A 23,351-nucleotide genomic window follows, 5' to 3' on the forward strand; every position below is an offset into this window, starting at 1 on the left:
AGCATATTAATATAATATACTGACAGGATTCCTACTTTATCTTGTTGCTTCTGGTGTACCAATATCCTCCAGAAAGTTTCATATCCTTGACAGTTTTACAAGACTGGAATATAGGCACTTAAGATGAACTTGGTGGTTTTATCTTTCTCCTACACCTTTGGCCCTACAGATGTTGCTGAACTACATCTGCCATCATTCCTGGCCATTGGCCATACTTCTTTAGGCTGAGGGGAATTGTCATTCAGTAACATCTGGAGGGCCAAAGGTTCCCCACACCTCTTCCACATTAAGGAATACAGTTAATGGGTTAATTCTCCATGAATCAGCAGAGATGTCTGCAGGTGCATTGTGGGGAATAAGTCATCTTTTGACTCCCTTATCTGTATTACCAGGCAGATTTGGCAAGTGACTTTGGATATAAAAGAACTCCGGTTACAGCATACTGTGCAGTTCATGGTAGCAGACTGCAGGGATTGTTGAAGGCTATCTGTGGATTGAAGTAAAGATTATTTGAAGTGGTTTTAGGAGGAAGAAGTTGGAAAATTGCCAGTCTTCAGAGCTCAGAACCCTATCAGTTGCAGGACTTTGAAAGCAATTGAACTTTGGGTTTGGCTGTGGTCTTTAACACAGAAAGGACTTTGAAGCAAAGAACCCTCTCTGGACTCAGAGAGGGAAGACTATTTGCAACATCTGTAAATAGTGTGTATAGTGGTATACGTTGGTGTTGGCCTACTAAAGGCCAACACTTCTAAATGGCTGTTTCCTTTGGTGAGCTTAATCACTTGACTGAGCTTCCGCAGCACATGTAGCCAACAGCCCCAACATCCCACACAAATAACTTGAATTCCAAAATGAGTGGTAGAGTTGTGTGCCAACATACTCATCTCAGCCCAAACCTCCAGATAGCAATGTAGTTTATAAGGAACAGAGGACATGCCGAGAACTTTGCCCACATTTATTGAATTATTGGAATTGCCTAAATTTTTCAAAAGAGTAGCAGGGCCAGAAAAATTATCATCAGAACTTATATGTTGTTTCATGCACAAGTATCACTATATAGAAGGTGAATATACAATATGGCCATTGTAAAACATAATAAATAGTGTGGAACATTATCCTTATTGTTTCTTTTTCTTATTCCTATTAATCTGATATCTGAAATGATACTTCAGTGTTTCCAAGCTCAAACATTTCTTAATTTAAGAGAAATTAATTCTCTAGACCACTGAAATGAATTTGCAGTTAATGTCACCCTATATCCTTGGGGCTAAAGACTATTTTTGTATAAAAATTGCTTTGTTCTGAAAAGTAAAGGAAGAAATTAAGTTGGAGATTAGAACATTTTCCCCAGGTGAGGCTGATCAGACAGTAGAAGGTCTGACAAAGAAAGGCCAGAAATGTTTTGTCCTTAGAAGCTGAAGAAAGGAGCGAGGAGAAGAAAAAGCACTCTGGAAGCAATCTTCCAATGATGTACTGGGATAAACTGTGATCCCTGAGAGAGATGGCTCCTGCTTCTATTCCCATCAGCGAAAAGCCATGCTTGACAAGATTCTTCTCTAGAGATTGGTCTTTCAAGAATTAGAAGTTTTTCATCTTGGATGTTTTTAATCATAGACAAGAAAATTAAGCTATAGTAATATACCAGATACAATGAAAGCTCAAACATATATGCTAGCCCACAAATGGAAAAGACTTACTTGTATACAGTGGTACCTCGGGTTACATACGCTTCAGGTTACAGACTCCGCTAACCAAGAAATATTACCTCAGGTTAAGAACTTTGCTTCAGGATGAGAACAGAAATCATGCTCCAACAGCGCGGCAGCAGCAGGAGGCCCCATTAGCTAAATGGTGCTTCAGGTTAAGAACGCACCGGAACGAATTAAGTACTTAACCTGAGGTACCACTGTACAATAACTATTTAAAAACGGTCCTGCAACAGATTGACACAGTTACATCTCTCACTGATTTTTAACGAACTTGTGGGCCTTTTGTTTGAAAGTTGGGGCAACCAGTGTTATGTCAGTGGTAAACAAGTTAGTGAGAATCTGTCTTTTTATATGTTCCATAGTCACATTGTCTTAAAGTGTTAGAAAGGTGAGCCATTAGAAGGGTGAGCCATTTTGTATATTAGTTGACAGTATTGTGGTAATTTTTTTAAAGACCAAACATCCTTTTTCGTCTGACATAAGTTGAAGCATTTGTGAGGCACATTACACACCATTCATGAAAATATGTCTGGACAGAGTTCCTGGGAAGAAGATAATTCTGCTGCTTTGCCCATATCCCTTTAATTCAGAAGACCAAATTCTGAAAAGTGTGACAGTGATTCACGTAACTCCAAAATTTGATCATGCCTGAAGCTTGAGATTTTTTTTCCTTAGCATAGAAAATGAGAATAAAGAAGCTGAAAAATTATAGGGTTCCTCAGGGCTAATCACAATCACATTCATGAGGGTTTGGCCAAACATGATTCTATTTACAAGTGCACGTTTTTCCAGCTGATGCTTTTAAAACTTTTTAAATCATGTAACTTTAATTAAAACTACTGCAGTATTTATACTGGAAGGTTGAGTGCACTTGTGCAAAGCAAATGGTAACTCATTGCAAGAGGTTTATTCCTTTATAAATTACTTAAATGTAAATAGTTGGAGAGCAGAATGGACTTGTTTACTAGGCTTATGCAGCTAATCATTACCTTTGATTTGTCACTTGGAATCTTAACATTATGATATTTTCTCTTAATGGAGAATTTATTCTTACTGTGTTCTGATACACACAACCTGTCCGAATTTGGTTTCTCTTTGTGGTACCACAAGCATGTGCATTATGATCCCCCGCCCCAGAACATTTTGTAGTACCTTTCCACTCCAAATATATGGAAAAGGCATTGTTCCCCCACCCTAAAACCAGGGATTCAGAAGGCTCAAAGGTTATTTGTTGGATCATTTGATTTTTAAAAGTCACACAAGTAGACTTTGAGAGGCTCAAACTTTGAGAGGCTGTTTCCTCAGCTGGTTGCAACAACAGTATTCAGAATTTCAGAAACTGATTCCTTGAGCAAAGTGGGCTGAAAGAGCAGATATTTCCTCTGTAGTTTGTTTAAGTGTCTATAATCCACATTTTCATAAAAATATATCATGGTGGTATACCACATACATAGCAAAACCCATTAAAGCATAAATAGACACCAGTTAATTTCTGCTGCATAGATTAGAACATGCCTCTGTAGATCATGCAGTGCCAATTTGTACCTGTGAATTATTTGTGAGCAGAGTGGCTTGGCCAGGCAAATACCATGTGTGTGAATTGACAGATTGTGCAAACAGCTGGCAACAGTTAAGTGATAACAGCAGCACTTTCTAACTTTTTAACATGGAAACTCGCTGCTGACTGTATCTGTGAAATTCTGCCACAAATCTTTGTTCTAAGGATGATGATTATCCCACAGATAGGTGCTGGTATGCTTACTTATTTCATTAACAATTAGATTTGTGTGCATTTGATTACACATGAGTTTGCCCTACAGACTTGTAGGTGCATGCTTCCTGGTCTGTATAAGTGATTAGCCTGGTTCACACAATGGTAAACAAGATGTCTTACTAGGAATGGGCAACAAGCTCAATTGCACCCATTCCTTTTTTCCCTGTGCTATGCAGGAGATAACCAGAGCACTGTCTTAGTATCGCATGATAATCCATGCTTATGGTTTCTTTCACTACAGTTAACCACAAACAGAGAATAAGAGTTGCTCTTGGCTTTCTGAGTCTGGCTTGTTTGAGGAAAACAATTCATGCTAATCCAGTCCTCTCCTTTGTTTCCTCCTGGTGGAGTACAGACGGGGAGAGGGGCTGGTATGATTAAAAGAATGTAAACTGCTTGTTCACAGTAAGCCATGGTACTTGTGTGACTTTTAAAAATCAAGGGACGCAGGTGGCGCTGTGGGTTAAAGCCTCAGCGCCTAGGACTTGCCGATCGAAAGGTCGGCGGTTCGAATCCCTGCGGCGGGGTGCGCTCCCGCTGCTCGGTCCCAGCGCCTGCCAACCTAGCAGTTCGAAAGCACCTCCGGGTGCAAGTAGATAAATAGGGACCGCTTACCAGCGGGAAGGTAAACGGCGTTTCCGTGTGCGGCTCTGGCTCGCCAGAGCAGCGATGTCACGCTGGCCACGTGACCCGGAAGTGTCTCCGGACAGCGCTGGCCCCTGGCCTCTTGAGTGAGATGGGCGCACAACCCCAGAGTCTGTCAAGACTGGCCCATACGGGCAGGGGTACCTTTACCTTTTTACCTTTTCCATTGCATGCGGACAGTGTCATTGTAAACTATGCAAACTTAAGCAATAATGCCAATACGTTGGATTAGGAGATCATAAAGTTTCTGAAGTCTTGAAGGTGATGGGATATCAGCCCGCACTTTCAGAAATGTGCATAGGGGGGAAAAATGAACACTCAGCCCCCCCCCCCCGTGAGTCAGTGACTCTTAATGGGAAAAAGGAGCCCTCACGTGTTTAAGCACTCCCTACAAACCAGGATCAATTATGCTTTATGTATAGAACACGGAATGAAAGTGTACTGCTAACTCTGCCATCAACATATACTCATTGAGTGCTAGCTCTAGAGACCTCATGCATAGAGAGAGACTCCTCTTGTTCACACACCAAACACAAACTTTGGGGGTGGGGCTTCCCTAACAGTGTGATATTGGGTTAGGCCAACATTCACTACTTGTTGTTGAGAGAGGCAATTGCTGTTCAGAGAAGAAGGGTTCAGCCACAAGCAATTATTGTTTTTGTTTCAATTAACTTTTAGACAACTTTTTTGTTTGGCTTGGAAATTGGTGCCTACAAATTAATAAACTAAACTTTTTCCTGGATTAAGGCTTGCTGCATACTTCAACTATTAAGAATATATTTACCATAAGTGTTTCCTAACCCTCTTTACTTAATTTACAGGGGCACATATGTTAGCAAAGAAGTAGCAGCAATTTATAAATTATGCTTGTAAATCTGTTACATGAACTTCTTGCCATTGCTTTCGTGCCCTTTCCCAAGAATATAAATGCAGTGTGCAAGCAAGTAGCCTTCCTTTTACTAGTTGGGCCTTGACATTTTACGGTTTCAAGTGTTTTCTCAATGTTGACTGTTTGCTGTTTTTATTTTACTAAGAAATGTATACTCCACCTGATTTAAAAAAGAAAAAGTGCTCGAAGTATGTCATAAACGAGCAATAAAAAGGAAAAATAAAACCAAAGAATAAATTAAAGCAACCAATTTGAAATGTTTTGGGTTTTATCTGCAGATTAGCAAAAGACACATTAGGACTTTCCACTGTGCTCCCTTTCTTTCTGCTGCTTTGAGTTGGCATTGAAAGCTGCATTGAGAAGCGGTAAATTGCTTAAAATTGAACAGATGCTTGTAAAACTAGGATATCTTCTTATGTAGGCTGTACCCACCCTTTACCTGAGGGTCTCCAGACATTCAGGTTGTTTGGGGAGGGGGTGCAATAAGGTCAAGGGAGTCATTGCATGAGATGCCTTTTAGTTACAAAACAAATCTTTTAGTTATTAAAAAAAACTGGTGGTCTAGAATCATTTGAAACTTGCTTTGTACCACTTTAAAAGATGGTGCTTAATACTCTGAATCCATCAGGTAAGCTGAAAGGTTAAATGACTGTTAAGTAGAATCGCATACATGCATGATTAGTATGAGATGTGATGAAGGGACTAATTAATAAGATCTAATTATCATTCATATACAAAGCAAAGTTTTGCCACTTTGTGGACAGCATAAATGGAAATTGACAAGGAAGTGATGAAAGTCTATTCAAGTTTGGACCAATTTCCTGATAATCCTAAACTTGGGTGAAAAGCATGTCCAGGCTACAATACTGCTACTGTGGTATTTCAAAGCAAATAATTCATCCAACTTATAAAGCATTGGAAGTTTGAAGTGTATAGTGGACATGTTGAGAGGTCATATTTGTGATTTTAGCATACATAACTGTCTCAGTAAGCCCTATTTATTGCATATACACTTGAAGGATATATTGTATAGTCTTGTTAGACTCCTAATTACTAATTAAACGTGCCTTTAGATTTGTGACCTTTCACTTGGTTAAGTGCCATTTGGTATTCTTGTAGGCTATAGAGCAAAAGCAATAATGTGTTTTGCAGTTGCATTTAACCACCATTCCAGTTAGCTTACCATACTATCAGCAGTGAGGTGAGGTTGAAGATTTTCCACGGGGGAAAAAACCAAAACAAAATATTCCATAAGATTAGTAAAATAATGAATAGATAATACCAGTCAAACTGGGAACTTTTAAAGTAGTGATTCACTGGATGGTATTTAGCCATGTTTTACTTGGGGAATTAATTCACATGAATCTAAGATTTATTTCAGTAGATCAATTCTGATTAAAATTTGGTTGAATACTATCCGCTGTGTTTTTCAGCTTATACTTTTGCAAAAGTCTATTTAATGCATAGCTCTCTGGGCATGTTAAAATTAATGTGTTAGTTGGTTTCAGTGCTTTATTCTTTCTTAATTTAAGCCACGCAAAGGAAGCACGTGCTATTCAATTGTTGTGTCTTACGGTATTTACAAGGATTACAAGCAATAGTTTCCAATTAAAGCTTTAAATATAATATTTAAACCACAATAGTTTCTTTCTCACATGCCATCCACATGCAGAGCAAACATGTAAAGCAGGGTTTCTCAGCCTTTTAAACTCACGCCCCTTTTAAGCGAATATAAAAACTCCACAGACCCCTTCAAACCTGGCTCCCATAATTGTTTTGTTTTGATTTTAATTTTCAAAAGGATTGAAACATGATCTTTAATTATAAATAAGAATGAATAAGACAATAAGAATGAATCAAAGTATTTATAATTTTAAAAAACATTTATTTTTTAAAAAGCCACATGAAATTTTAAATTTGGCTTCAGTTATTATTAATGTGAACTTTGATGCTGCATGCCTATCACAAGCCTTTGGGTTTTTGACTTTCACATCAGCATGCTTAATAATTTTGTGTGTGTGTGTGTGTGTGTGTGTGTGTGATTAAGACACAAGTTTTGTTTAGCATTATAAACACTGTTAGACTGCAGTTTTCCCTCCCGTAGATGAAACACAGGTTCTGCAATTATGTTGCTACTGTAAAAGAAAAAAGACCCTGTCCTCAAGAACTGCCAGTTCTGGAGGAGGAGGCACAGAGCAGATGTCTTCCCAGATACAGTGGTGCCTCGGGTTACATACGCTTCAGGTTACAGACTCCGCTAACCCAGAAATATTACCTCAGGTTAAGAAGTTTGCTTCAGGATGAGAACAGAAATCGTGCTCCGGCGGTGTGGCAGCGGGAGGCCCCATTAGCTAAAGTGGTGCTTCAGGTAAAGAACAGTTTCAGATTAAGTACGGACCTCCGGAACGAATTAAGTACTTAACCTGAGGTACCACTGTAATTTTGGTAAATGGGCAGGAGAATATATTCATATCAGTTCCCTGTGTTGCCATGGTAGTTTTTGCCGCCGATCAGCTGTTGGTTCCATCCGTTTCAGCTCTGCACTGATAAACTTTTTAATCTAAGCAAATCAATAGTTGCTTGGATAGCTCATTATAGACACCATCATTCCTTTTTCCCTTTAAAGCTAATACTTGGAAAATATTGCCTCCAGCGGAACAAAAGCTGGAAGTGAATGATACCCGTACTTTTACGCTCCCTAACCTTTCAGCTTCTCTTTGGAACTACTGTATCATGTCTATAGTTGGTTTTTCACTTTACCAATGTTTTCATAGGCATTACTTTCCTAAGCAGAGCAATTGCTCAGCTTGCCTCTTTGGAGTCACTCTTAAATGTATGTTTATGGTTCTCTTCTCCCTGTGCCTGTTGCTGCATGAAGGGCCTTATGTTCTTCATCATACACCAGTTGTATAATTGTTTTAATCTTAACAGTTAGTACAGTTGTGTTAACTCTGCTTGTCAGCTCATTAATCACTTAGTATAAAAACTTGACTACTCTGCTTCATAACAGATTGCACAGGGTTTGTCCCTTTCAAGGACATGCCTGCAAATGCTATGAACTGAACATGCCCATAAAGGCCAGGAAATGAATACTTAGTTTTGTCATTGTCACTTTCACTCATAGATTAGACAACTTTTTTGTACTGCTTATCCTTGCATCCTGGGAGCCTCTCTGAATTGGAAATCATTTGAAGATAGTGACAAAGAAGATATGCTGCCCTTGGCATTATTATAAAGTGTTTATGTATTAGCAGGGAGTTCTCTATCACCTTTTAAAATTCTCTCCTCTTGTTGAATCTTAATTTTTTGCCATAGTATTTCTGAATTAGTACAAAAACAGATCCTGCCCTGGTTGGTTTTATACCTTTTCAACTGAAATTTGACAGTAGTTCGAAGTTGATTTTAAGATGCTGGTTTGTTGCAGTTTGGCAACTGTAGTTTCCTTGTTTTGACTTAGCAAAAAGCTGTGGTTAATTAACCAGGAGATTTTCGATTGTTGCAGACTGAGAAGGGAGAAAGGCCACAGAATGACATTAACAACAGAAGTGCAGGCACAAGGCTTGTTTGTGTGTGTTCATTTATTAAGCCTAGATCATATACCTTTGACCAGGCCACTGTTTCCTTTGTTGAAGGCTGCTTCTACAATTTTTAACAGCCTTTTCAAAGGGGGCTTGGAACACCTCTTTTGTGAGAGATATCCCAAATATTATACTTTGCCCACTGTAGAATACAGATATTAGCACAGTGCTTGCTTTAGCAGGAAACAAGATGTGTTTGGGGTTGCCCTTTAGTATGCCTTGACTAATAAGTGAAAATAATGCTTCCCTGGGAACTGTCAGATTGAAGAATGAGATATTACAATGAACAAATTTTAGTCTTTGAAAGAGTAAATGGCTGTTAGTAGCAAGAGAAAGGTAGAAGATGGCATGCCTCATTCACAAAGTTTCTGTCCTTAAGTTCCTTAAATAGTTTCTTAAATCATATCTAACCAATTCTGTATGTGGAATAACTTTAGTCGGAGTTTCTCAGCCTCTTTGGACCTGGGGGCACATCTAGAAATCTTGGAATTGTTGTGGGCACTGTAAATGCCCATATTGCAGAAGAAACTGTCAGTGCTCAGAACACCTCCTGCCAGTGGCCAAAACATGCACACACACCCTAAAACTGACAAAAAAGCAAGTTACACTCTCCTTCAATAACACCCCAAAGCCAAAAACCCCTCAGCCTCAGTTTAAAAAAATAAAAATGGTTTGAGCACAGGGCCCAGGCGGGCTCTAAAGAGTATGTCTGAGGATGTTGTGGTGCCCATGGGTGCCAGATTAAGCTCAGGCTTAAGTAAAGTTCAAGATACTTAACATTTTATATTGTACTTTGATATCTGAAATGTTCATAAAATAGTATTCTAATATTGAATACTTAACAAAATTTCTGTAGATTTACTAGAATAAAATTATTTTGCAGCATTTCTTAAATAGTCAATTTTTGGATTTTCTTGGGAAATGTATTCCAATAGTCTCATATGTGGAAGTTTGTTGTGTGGGGATAGTGGTAGATAAATAATAGGTCAGAGAAGAGATATGAATGTGGAAGCGTGGTCAGGAACTATGAGGAAGGGGCAAGTTGCCATGCACATACAGATTCTAAATCCCCTAAACATGGAAGATGTTAAGGTGATATCTTCATGTTTTATGTACTGCAGCTGTAAGGATGAAAGCTGAGTGCCTGGATTTTATGCCATGTGCTTCCTAATGCATGTAAAAATAGCAGCACCGCTCCTTGTTGCTGAAGAAAATGCTTCCCTTATCTGAAAATTTCATTTTTGTAGGTGTACAGCTGCATCTGTTTTGCTTGTTATAAATTGAGGAAGGCATTGCAGAGTTCATTTGAGGCTTCCATTATAGGAGAATCTAATGTTATGTAAAATTGGATTGTAATGATATGAACTGGTTCTTGCCACTATCAGCATCTGTGTAACTTCTAAACAAATATGTAATTTGTACCATCCAAAGAAAGGAAAAAGAAAACTGTTTTTTCATAAAATAACTGTCTTTTTAATTTCTTGAAGAAATTAGTGACCTCTACATATCTGTCAGCTGAACTTCTAAAAAATGCAGAAAGCAATACTAACAATAGCATTCCATTCTGTAGTGCAGTTGTGCTTGCTACTAGCCACAAAAAAATGGTACTAGCCCACTTGCCTAAACGTTCAAAAGTTCATAAGGTATGACCTATCTTGTTCCTTCCCTGGACCTAGGTCTTGCAGAGAAAATAATTTGAATATCCTCACAAGGATATAGCGTCATGACTCAGTCAGCACAACCCTCTGATAGAAAAGTTGCACATAGTGGCCATAAACCCACAGAAACTAAAGCAGCAAGGAGTCCTGTTGCACCTCAGATATAAAATACCTTCTTTACAGCAATAAGGTTTTGTGGACTAGTGTTCACTTTACCAGGTGTACGGAATGTTATCCATGAGTTGGCAGGTACATCTACACAATAGTCAAATTGAAAGGAAATGCAATAAATTCCATGTTGGTTGGGTTAAGTCTTATGTATACAAAACAATTCATTATTATCACAAGAGTGTTGATTTTAAGTCCACGAAATCTTGCACGATAATAAAGTTATTGGACTCATGTAATATGTTTAGAGACTATATTTTTGCTGCCACAAGCTAACATGGGTGCTCCTCTGGAAATTGTGGAAGGCACCAGCTAAGCTTCATGGTGAATAATTTCTTCCCTTGGTATCAGTGGTACTTGGTAGTGGTTAGCTTTTGCTGGATTGGTGCCAGCATGTGGGAACTACAGTATACAGTAATAAGGTACATATTCCAGTTATCTGGTTTGCTAAGCCAAACCATGAATTAGCACAAAAATGTGAGCTTATTGGCTCTTGGGAGACATGATCGCAGCTGCTTTGCTCCTCTTCACTTGTTTTATTGTTGTGCTGCACTCAGCTAAGCATAGCTCTGCCAGACAAACTGCAAGTTGTAAACCTAAGACAAACTTTGGTTACAGTTCGTGGTTAGTCTGGAGAGAGCTAAACCAGAATCCTGAACCTGGATGTCACAGCAAGTCGTAGAATCATAGCAGGAGAAAACAAGCTTGCTTCATTTTCCATGTGACAGCCCTTTAGGTATTTGAAGATGGCTATCATATCTCCTATGGGATGTGGGTGGCGCTGTGGTCTAAACCACTGAGCCTCTTGGGCTTGCCGGTCAGAAGGTCAGAGGCTCGAATCCCCATGACGGGGTGTGTTCCCGTTGCTCGGTCCCAGCTTCTGCCAACCTAGCAGTTCAAAAGCACTCCAAAAGTTCAAGTAGATAAATAGGTACCACTCCGGCGGGAAGGTAAACAGTATTTCCGTGTGCTGCTCTGCTTTCGGTGTTCCGTTGTGCCAGAAACGGTTTAGTCATGCTGGCCACATGACCCGGAAAAACTGTCTGTGGACAAACGCCGGCTCCCTCAGCCTGTAAAGCAAGATGAGCGCTGCAGCCCCAGAGTTGTCTGCAACTGGACTTAACTGTCAGGAGTCTTTTACCTTTATCATATCTCCTCTGTCTCCTGTTTTCCAGGCTAAACCAGTCAGATCATGGCTTAGCTCAGCAGAAAAGAGGAACAAATTGGTTGCGTTCTCCTGTCCAGCAGCTTGCATGTTCTCACTAAGCTATGGTTTGGTTTAGCATGATGTGTGAATCAGGCTACTATGCAGAAGAACCTCTGTTGATATATAATGCAGAAAATTATGCTATTTAGTATCATCATTTCTTTAATAGGAAGGGAGCACAAGCAATTGGAATGCCATTAAAAGTTCCTGGTTCATGAAAGCATTTCATAAAAAGAATTAATACTACTGAATAAATGCAAGGCTTTAGAAGTACAAATGCTTCAGTAACTATTTTTTTTCTGAGGTCTAGTTGTTAAGTTGCTGATGAATGGGCAAATCTGTGTCTGGATTTGGAGATTGAGGGAGGAATTCAACACCAAGCTGTTAACAAATGTTCCATCTGTGCAGCATATCAGCTTGCCAGATGGAACGATCCCACCTTCCTTCTCCATGTGTTGTTCTGGGTTTCTCCTGACACCCCCCCCCCCTGAGCTTACTTCAGGGGGTGCACGGGGGAGTGGAGAAGCCCCTTGTACAAGCAGAAACCCTAGTGTAGAGCTTCATCTGATGGAGTTCATTAGGAGAATCCTGCTCTATATGTCTAGACAAGGCTTAGAACTATTCTCTCTGACACCTTTAGTAACGTGTAGGATGTTATTGTATGGAGGGAACAATTAATAGTTATTTATCTGAACATATTATAGACTGTAGATATTATAGCAGTGTATAATATAAATTATTTTATAATATAAATATTATAAAATATTATAAAATAATAATACAAACAAGACAGATTAAAATTGTTTTCTTAATTTGGTTACCAATTTAGTATTTTATTCTTGTTCTTTTTATTATAACAGCTTCTGTAAACTTTGAAAATCAAGAAAACATATTTTTTGAATAAACAAACAAACCCCAAAGACTCCAAATAAGGAGTCCACACCTGCAATTCAAATAGTGCAGTCTAGGTTTATCATATCGTCTGCTGCTTGGAGAACTAGGATTATTTTTAGATGTAAGAAGGTAAACAGCAAACAATTTATGTTCAGCTGAGAGTTATGATAATGACTGAGATATTGTAGAGTACTAGAAGTCCTAAGCAAGACTGTTCCTTGTCATTCTACAATGTAGTAGGAAATACTGAATCTTAATCTGATCAGAACTTTACTTGGTCAAATAGTGTATCTCAGCTGTGTTGCTAGCAGTATGATGGTTTTAAAGCACACTTTAAAAAAATAACAATTGTCTCCAGTTGATAGGTCCAGCAAAAGGCAAGCAGTGTATAAATACTATTTTCCATCATGAAAATGTCACTGAGCTCTGGTGTGAATATTGTAGGTCACCTTCAACAAAAATGTAGTGTACCTATTCTGGATAGACTTGTACATCACTTTACATAAAGCCGTTAGTATGCAAATAAAACCTTTTTCTGCTTTGAAATGTGAAATATTTCTGGAGCTAGAGTCCATTACCCTACTCTTTTTCTCTGCTGTGACTTGAAAATTAGCGTATTCATTTGCTTCAGGGTGTCTTACATTTGTTTCCTTACTGTTTGTTGCCTTGTACTTGCATAATGATTGACTTTTGAAACTCAGTCAACAGCGTTTAAACTATTCTTTGCCTTAAATGATGACACACAAGCTGTTGCTTCTTCCAGAATTGATAGCCCTGTTATTAAATACACACACAATGTCTGTCTTGCAATTTTGGTGCCAGAATATGAACATTTGAAAAAATTCTATGGAGACTTCAAATTGAAACTGGCCTACCTTCTTAATGCTCAAACAAAGTTGAAAATATCTCTGTCTGAACCATTTAAACTCTCCATCTTCCTTTTTTAGCTGGTCCTGAGATTTAATGGCTTCTCAGGGAAGCTGCAGCTTACTGAATTACTTCAAACAATCTAACTTCCAAGCAAATGGCACAAAAGTGCAGCATACTAACAATGCAGGTGTTGACTTAGCCTGCTGGTTTAATTTTTGTGATTTTTCCTCAAGGTAGATAATCTGTGCAAGTTGTTGGCACAGAGTGTTTGTACTACTTGAGTGGAATAAGCACATAGAAGCTTTGAAGGTCTATGCTTGATTTTAATATTCAAACTGAGGCGTGTGTGTTTCTTATGGCACTTAGAAATATTTAATGCTCCTTTGTTTCACTTTGTGCTGTGGCAGGTAAATAGGTAAATAGTATTGCTGGGTTTCCTGCACACAGCAGCAGGCAAAGTGTTTGATTGAGAAGTAGGGTGGTGTGGGAGTTGGAAACTTCTGTTGGCCAGTCATCTGAGGTAATCTACTACGGTTACCTTGTTCAACCTACATTTTACCAGCCTTACTGGAATCAGCTATGTCCACAGCATTCCCCTGATCCATCAAGCTTGTAACTCCATAAAAAAAGAAGAAATTAGATTTGTTTGGCATGACTTATGTTTGAGAAACCCATGCTGGGTCTTAGTAATCACAACATCCTTTGCTAAGTGCTCACAGATGGACTGTTTGTTCTAGGACTTTTTCGGGTATTGTTGTCAAGCTCTTAGTTACCTGTGTCTTCTCCACACACACACTTTTTGAAGATGGGAACAACATTTCCCCGCCTCCAGTCTGCAGGGACCTCACCTGTTCTCCATTAATTCTCAAAGATTATAGACAGAGGCTCTGAGATTAAATCCTCAAGCTCCTTTAGTATCATTGGGAGCAGCTCATTCAGTGCATCAGGTTGTTTACATTCATTTAAAGTAGCTAGGTCTTCCCTCACCACCTCTTTTCCTATCTTGCACTGCAGTTCCCTTATTGCATTGTTTATTCTGTTATCACCAAGTTGAGCACTGCTTTCCTTTTGGGTGATGCCTCCCTCTTTTCTTTCTTTGGAATTGTCTGCATTTGTGCCTTCAGTATTTCACCTTTAAGAAACTTCCATCCATTTTTGGATTCCCTTCTCTTTTGAGTATTTCTGACTGTAGGAGCTAACCCAGTAGTTCCTTAAGCTTTTTGAAACTGGTCTTCTTAAAAGTCCAGACTGCATGTGTGACTACCCCTAGCTTTCCCTTGCCTCTGCATCACAAAACCCAAGAGAACACAATCACTTTGTCAATTAGATCCTCTCTGTTGGTAAAGGCCAAGTGCAAGATAGATGGCTCCTTTGTTGCTTCTTCCTTCTTCTGGGAAATGAAATTATCAGTGAGGCAAGGGAGGAATTTGTTGGATCTTACATTCTTGGCAGAGTTTGAGTTCCAAAAGATGGGGCAGTTGAAGTCTCCCATGACTCCAATATCTCTCCTTTTAAAGTGTTTGGTAATATGTTGTTTGGTATGTTGAATATTTGGTAATTTGTCTGGATCTGCTCCACAGTTCCTACTGGGAAAGTGATGGGAAGAATACAAGGTTGTTACCAAAGCCTTCTTACCCAGTAGAAGTGCTTCTTGCCCAGTAACAGCCCTTGTGCTGCCTGATGAAATTTCAGAAGTTCATCTACATTTTCAATCTTAAATTATTTCGGTTGTAAGGGTGGGAGATGAGTTTCATTTTAAAAGAAATGTTACAGAAGAAAGTCATGGAGATATTTACTGTAGTGGTTAAAAATGGAAGCTCTGAATTAGAAGACAACATTGGTCTGTTTCAGAGAGATAGGCTTTTCCAGTAGCGTTGAGACTAAGTAGTATAGTATATGTTTACTTGGAGAGTATATCCCTTATTGGGTTTTGGTAGGGGATTAGTGTAATTGAACTGTTCTCTTCTGAACTATAACATTTCCCCACTTCAGCCTTTCAGATACAAATGGATTTGAACTATTGTTGTAAATAAAAATATGCCCTTTTCCCTTATGGGGTATCCAAGAGCCCATATAGAGTCCTTACATAGGTTCCCTATTGGTAGGAGAAAATAACAGAGGCCAACCAGAGAATATTGAGAAGCAAAGCAGCTAGTAAGCTTGATCTTTATTGATCTGTTGCAACAGGGTGCTCCCCTCACACGCAGGAGAGGAAGAGGACCCAGAACAATGGCCTGCAAGGCCTTATAAAGACTATTGAAATTGCCACCCTGTAGATCAAGACCACCCCCAGAAACATTATGCATTCATCACAGAAGGGGTGTAACCTAAGACCACCCCTCAGATACATCCCACCTACATCACAGAAATTTAAATGTTGTTTTTCTCTTGTCACAGTTTATCTCCTGTCTGGCAAGTTACTTGATTGGATTCCCTGGGGAGCCTGGCCATTCTTTTGTAGTGGTAAAATACTTATTTCCTGGGCCAGGTCACAGGCTCACACCTTATTCAAACAGACATATCCTTGAGACAGGATTTGTGAGGAAAGAGACAATGGGGAGGCTTTTCCATTTTGACCATGCAGAGAAACATTTGCTCAGTTTAGGAATCAAAATGGTTCCAGGTTGGCTTTCCTATGCTGATCTATGTACATGTGGTTATGAACGTTGCCATATATCTAAAACCATTAAATTCATACCACACTATAGATACTAATGTTGTGTTGCTTGTTGTGGTGCTAGGTACTGATACACCACATCTGTGGAGAGTTGTAACATTCAAGTGAAATAATTAGTCTTTCTGTCATGTGTCGCTGAAAAGTGTATTTATGAAGATGATTTGGCTACTTTATTTTTCTCCAACAGAGCACAACTATTTACTTCAGCAGTTGTTTACTTTTATTCTTGTTCTAGTCTGTCTCTCTCCCTCCTAAATAAAATAAACCTGTACTAACTACCAAGAGGAATATTAAGCTCTCCTTTCCCCCCTCTTACTCCAGGTCCAGCAAGACTATGAATCTCTGTTCCAAATGCTTTGCTGGTAAGTGCAATGTAAAGGTTTGGTTTTGAGATATCTCTCTCTCTCTCTCTCTCTCTCTCTCTCTCTCTCTCTCCTTTTTAAAATAGTCAGTCTAAAGCACATAGTTGGCATCCCCCTTAGAGTTTATGTGTGGGTGTCTGTTTCTTAGTGTGTGTGCATGAAATCAGATTCTCCTCACTCCGGTGCTTCATTTATTTGCTCAAGTTTGTTGAAACAATCTCCAGTGTGTATAAAAGCAAGAGCCTCTTGCGTACAGGCACCAATCAAGCCTTCACTCAGCAAAGTTTACAGAACTCTGGAATGCCCTTGAACTAGACAACTCCTGTCAAAGCTACTCGCATTAAGAGTTCAGATTGCAGTTTTAGAATTTCTAGTTCAATAGAGCAGGCTTTAATTATGTTAATTGGAACTAAGAATTCTGTTAGTAGCTCCAGTACTAGATGGGAAAATATTTCTCTTCCACCTGTAAGTCTCTAGCAATAGAAATATATTTAACTATATTGTCTAATGGTGGAAAATAACTCAATTTCCAACCTACAGCCTTGTTGCCTATTATCTCTTGTCACTATATAAAGTGCTTTTTACCGTGTTTCATTTTGTCCTCTCATAACAGTAGTCACTATTATCCACATTTTACAAATGGAGGGCAAAGGCAAAGAGACAGACAGGTATTTACTCAGACGTGTGCAATACTGCAGTTGAGCAAGATTGTGAATTCTGTTCTTGTTGGTCTCATCCAGCACTCTGACTTCTTTAAGACTGACCTCTAATTTGGAGCAGAGATTCTTAGTTCCCATGTTCTGCAGCCCTGTAACATTATAATCATATGACCAATGGAAATAAACAATAAACCATTATAGAATTCTTTGGATTGACATATATAATGTAATATATCTACAAGCTAAGTCACTCTTGGCAATTCCCATTATGTAAAGTGGGAGAAAGGGACGCAGGTGGCGCTGTGGGTTAAAGCCTCAGCACCTAGGACTTGCCGATCAAAAGGTCGGCGGTTCGAATCCCTGCGGCGGGGTGCGCTCCCGCTGCTCGGTCCCAGCGCCTGCCAACCTAGCAGTTCGAAAGCACCTCCGGGTGCAAGTAGATAAATAGGGACCGCTTACCAGCGGGAAGGTAAACGGCGTTTCCGTGTGCGGCTCTGGCTCGCCAGAGCAGCGATGTCACGCTGGCCACGTGACCCGGAAGTGTCTCCGGACAGCGCTGGCCCCTGGCCTCTTGAGTGAGATGGGCGCACAACCCCAGAGTCTGTCAAGACTGGCCCGTACGGGCAGGGGTACCTTTACCTTTACCTTTTTTAAAGTGGGAGAAAGAGTGGTGTAATTTAAAGAGCGGTTGTGAGGATAAATGAATGAGATGAGTACTGTAAAACCTTTGAGTACACAAAATGCAGTCTGCAGTAGAAGAAAGTAGTAATAGTAGTACCACCAATTGAATGAACAAAGCCCTTTGTTGTGCCTTTGCTGCTTTTAAGTTACTAGGCTGTTGTAACAAAGTGCTCTTGAGATATTTAGCTTTTGCTGCTCTTGTTACAGTATCAGAATTACAAGGAATATTAGTATATTAATATTATTAGGAACTATATTAGTAGGACTATATTAGTATATTAGGAACTATATTAGTAGGAACACTTTTGTAGATAAGTCTATAGTTGAATTTGGTTGTGTTGATTTTTAGAATGTTGAAGTATTTCAGAGGCATGCACAAGATATCAGCTATTTCTCAAAGAAAGAAAATATTTCAAAGAACCATGACAGATAAAATATTAGGGTCATTGTTTTGTTTAAAATAGGCAGGAGCAGCAGAGACCATAGATTTCCATGAAATCTAACCACACTTTTTATCTCTGCAGGAGATAGGCAACTTGGAGTATGCAAAGAGTAACATCCTATAAAACCCCATCACCCAATATTGAATAAGGCCATAAGCCTTAACAATTTCGCCTTGGAACTAAAGCAAATTTTATGAAATGCACGTAATATTTATTACTATTTATTAAAATACCTCAACTGGTAGAGCATGAGACTCTTATGTCTCATGGTCATAGATTCAAGCCCCATGTTGGGCAAAAAGATTCCTTTATTGCCGGGGTTGGACTAGATGACCCTTGAGGTCCCTTCCAGCTGTGATTCTGTGAAATATATATCCCATCCTTCTTCCCAAAGAAGTCCAGGGTGGGTGTAGCCCACAGATGCTTATGCTACAATAAATTTGCCTACCTTTTAAAGCCCTAAGGTTTTCCTTTTTCGGCAAAACCAGATTCAGACAGACACCATTTTACATGTTGTCCATGCTTACATGTAGCAATGTTATGAACCTTTACTTAATAAACTCTGCTAGTGTAGACAGCTGGATCACTTCCTATTTGCTCCTTCTTTCAGGCTAGTGAATAAACAAGCCACAAAAGGGTCAGCTTAGTGCTGTGTCCAAACCCAGGATTGTGGTCTTTTTTTTTACACTTATCAGAGAGTTAAGCGTAAACGTTTAGTGCAAATATAATGTGGCTGCCTAAATGCCAATTGTGTTCCATCATCATATTGTGTAAGAAGTCCTATGATAGTATTATGACTGCCATTTGCCTATGAGACTTGAAAACAAGTTAACGTAGCACCCTGGGATTTTAGCCAGGCCACTTAAATAAGAAAAATGTTCAACTTTAATACAATGTAGAAGGTTAAAGGAATGATGGGCTTTACTTCTCATATACTGAAACGCTCTAAAGTGGGTATCTTTATAGTGCAATTTTTTCATGTTTACATTTAATTAGAATATTGCAAACTGAATGTATAAAAGAAAACCTGAGAGTTCTTGATTTTCACTTCATTTTCTTTCTCTCTTTTTTTTTAGAAAAAAGAAATCCACACAATGAAACAGGTTAGTAAACCAACAAAATTAACTGAACTCCTGTAAAACAATTGTGCTATCCATGTCCATTGCACAGCCCAACACCCTTTGCTCCAGATCATAGAAATAAGAATGGAAATATGTAAATGATTAGGTCAAATGAGTTACACAAAAAGTGGTTGTTTTAATTCTTCATACTAATTTTTCCATATTTCACATTTATTGTGATCTCATACATCCTATGGGGCTAGGGAATATGCCTGACTTCCTGATGGTTTGCTGTACAGCACTCACAGGAAAATCTTTTAAGACTGGAGTAGGTAGGAAAAAGGAGAACTCAGGAAACTGGTTTCAGATTTTTGAAATAGCAAGTAATAAGCGACAAGATCAAATGCTGCTTGGCAACCCCATTTCACTTGCTGTAAACAGTAGAATCATAGAATCATAGAGTTGGAAGAGACCACAAGGACCATCGAGTCCAACCCCCTGCCAAGCAGGAAACACCATCAGAGCACTCCTGACATATGGTTGTCAAGCCTCTGCTTAAAGACCTCCAAAGAAGGAGACTCCACCACTCTCCTTGGCAGCAAATTCCACTGTCGAACAGCTCTTACTGTCAGGAAGTTCTTCCTAATGTTCTTCCGCTTCTCTGGAGCAGCAGAAAACAACCTTTCTCCCTCCTCTATGTGACATCCTTTTATATATTTGAACATGGCTATCATATCACCCCTTAACCTCCTCTTCTCCAGGCTAAACATGCCCAGCTCCTTTAGCCGTTCCTCATAAGGCATCGTTTCCAGGCCTTTGACCATTTTGGTTGCCCTCTTCTGGACAGTAGGGGCTCAGCATCCAAATAAAGGAAATCATGTAAAGTTTCACGTAGATTTGTATTAGAGTATTGGTGGCACAGGTGGTAAGGTTTTGATGTCTGGCTGCTGGAAGCCCCTGTTTGAGACCCTTCTCAACACCTACTAAATTGCTTAGTTGTGTCACTTTAATAAGGTGCAGCTGGAGTGGCAGATCCTCTCGCCATAAACTGCTAACCTAAGAGGTTTACATTTTTTGTGTTAAATTTTCATTCTGCCCTTCAGCCATGGATCTCAGGGTGGTTCATAACATGAAAATACAAGATAAGAAACACAAAATATATAATAAAAACAGGAAGAAAAACCAACCAACCCCCACACTCCCCATTATTCTAATTTATTAAGCTCACACAATTATAAAAATAAATCAGAGAATTGCAGTTGATACAGTTTCAGATTAGTGAATTAAAACTAAATCTTTGCCGTTACTCTTTTTACTTTATTGCCTTTTCCTTGTATTCATTGGGCACTATCTGTTTTGCAGAACATGTATTTGTGCTTGTGTAATGGAACTTCCTCCAGTCTTTTCTGAGGTTCCCACAACCCTCCGGAACAGATTTGGGAAGGGCATGGGGTGTGGTGGGGAGATAGGAGAAGGGGAGTTCTGTTGTTCGAATGTCGATCTTTATGCTGACACAAGTTAGTTGGATACTAACCACTGCAGCCTTCAGGTAAATATTTAGTCTTGTTTTGCATTAACTTAACCTGATAGAGCAATTTGGTTACTACAACAGACACCCTACATAATAGTATGTAGAGACAGGGTGTGTGGAGTGATGGGAAAGTTTTAAATGTGCTGCCTGAGTTACTAAGCAATTGCCCCATACAGGCTCCCTGCATCTTGTAGGTTATAAAGGGGAAACAGATAAGAGTGCTATACTCTCCCCACCCCACCCCCAATTCTCCAAATCTGGACTCAGCTACTTATGATGTGATGAACAACAATAAGGCTGAGAGAAATGTTTCTTTACTTTACTCTGAAGGAATGGGAAGCGGAGGAGGACAAGTGGAGCTGACAAAAGACTAAAAGGGAACAGACCTACTGTCTTTCCAAACTATTTCCGAGTCACAGCAGTAGATTCTGAAAAATATGCTAATGTGTTCATTGAATTTTTTTTTATAAATGTGATGGTTAATTAAGCAGCTTAAAGCTACTGCATCTCCAACGGATCTTTTCTTTCCCAGTTGTTAATAGATTACACACACCCAAACACTCTTTATCAATGTTTAATTGTTTTTTAAAAATATTTTTTGTGTGTTTTTAATAGCTTTTTTTTGCTGCAATCCACCTTAGGTCTCTGTCAGGAAGAAAGGCAGGATATAAAGTGTTGTTGTTGTTGTTGTTACTACACCAACAACAACACAGTTTTTTGACCACAAACTGAGTAAGGAGAGGCATTTAAAGTAGAAACTGAGGGCATTCTCAATTTAAAAAGTGACACATTATAAACACTGGAGAAGGGAGAAAGTAGTTTTGTAAGATGATTAAAGGGAGAACAGTTCATTTATTGTGCCGTGAACCTTCATAGGCAAGTCTTTCAATTTGTACGAAGCTTCAGTAATTTTTAATGTTTCAGTTTGTGCCTTCTGATGCACAAAATGCTTTGAGATCATTGTTCCTTTCAGTTGCCTTATGAAGTAGATCACTATTGTTGCTCTAAAACATTGGTTTCTGAGGCTTGAGGGATTGTAAGGCATTTTTGTAGCGAGTCTATGGTGTGCAGAGATAAAAGCCCCATACCTGATCCACTGGTTGATACTTGATAGCAAGACTTTTTTATCCATACTGCTACATAATAGAAGTATGCATTGCAGCTGCACAGCATGCCCTAAAATAGTAAGCCTGAATAATGTGATTGATTTGCTTTGAGCTACATCATGAAATCTTCCCTTTCGGCCAGCTGTTCTGGCAAGTTAAAATAATATCAAATATAAACAAATTTTACAAGATAGAAGAAAACATTATTGTTGACAGTGGAGTGAGTTTAAATGCTTTATTCCAGAATAGATTTTTATTTCAGCACCTTGACTTTTTAATATTAGTTTATGTATGTCTGTGACAAGAAAATAGAATATAACTGTGCGCTAAATGGAATCTCTCCTGTAAAGTGGGTTTACTTAAATCAAAATTGTCTTGGTTTTATCTTCACTATAGGTTTAGAAAACTATAAAAGCTGCTTTAGTGCCCAATCATTATGCTTCAGATTAGTGCTTCACCTCTCTTTGTGGCAGGTTGAAGGACTCAACGTGTCATTTTATGGGCTTATCAAATTGGCTCATTAAGTGACTAAAGGCATCATTCTCTTCTTTAATAGAAGAACTTTGTGCTCTCTCTCATCTCTTCCACCTCACCCTGCCACCTGACTCCTGAATTGTTTTTAGATTCACAGTGCTCCCTGCTTCTGGTACAAGAATCTAGAACTATGTAGGAGTTTATATTCATCTATCACTTTAATAGGCTCTATTCAAAAACCAAACGTGGGTGTGTTACGGAGATAATGTGAAGCTATTGTTTAACCTACATACAAGCTTGACCCTCTTGGTCCTGGCACTAGAGTCCTAAGTTTCAACAATGCTATCTGCTGCAATACAAATATAGCACAATTTGCCCTGTTAATGTTTCCTTAAGAATTTCCAAATACTGGCAATTTGAATATTTCAGATCTCCCATTCTATATTGAAATTTAGTAGCCGGCTGTCAGCGGAAAGAAATTTCCAGATGCACAATAGCAGAGTAGGACGTGCTTGCATTCCATGAAAGGGGGAGTTGTGCTCTGAGCTGTCTGTTCAAGAACATCCTCTTGTGAATAGGAGGGCTGCAGTACAATTTCTCCTGCATTAAAGCCTGATAGAAGTTGGCACCTCAATTTGTGTTTCTCCATTAGGCCAGTGCTTTGTGGTGTATTTTAACAGCATTCAGGCTTGCCTTTATAGCCGTAGCCTGTTGAGTGTCTAGTGCAAGACTGTTGCTGAAGTCATTCTCCGACTAGCATTGTGAAGCTGGCAGTACTTTGTGTTCCTGTCTGTTTTATACGGAACTGATTTAGCATGCTTTTAAAAATGTTAGCAGCATAACTATTGCTTTAAATGGTAATAAATGTACTCCATAGCTGTATATGTATAGATAACAGATCCATCTTTCCACTGTTCTCAAAATGTATGTAGGTCTTTAAAATATCCAAAATGCTTACATTATAT

General features: G+C 39.0%; 1 protein-coding gene across 1 annotated transcript in view; it reads left to right on the forward strand.

Annotated features, from left to right (window-relative positions):
* Positions 1-23,351, forward strand: part of ZFAND3 (zinc finger AN1-type containing 3) — a 136,162-nt gene that overhangs the window by 26,472 nt on the left and 86,339 nt on the right. The window contains exons 2-3 of the mRNA XM_083732817.1: positions 16,391-16,431; positions 19,291-19,317. Of these exons, the coding sequence (XP_083588943.1) occupies positions 16,391-16,431; positions 19,291-19,317 (68 nt within the window). The remainder of the gene's footprint in view (positions 1-16,390; positions 16,432-19,290; positions 19,318-23,351) is intronic.

The sequence above is a fragment of the Podarcis gaigeae genome (assembly GCF_964106915.1).
Source record: "Podarcis gaigeae genome assembly, chromosome: 3".
Taxonomy (NCBI): domain Eukaryota; kingdom Metazoa; phylum Chordata; class Lepidosauria; order Squamata; family Lacertidae; genus Podarcis; species Podarcis gaigeae.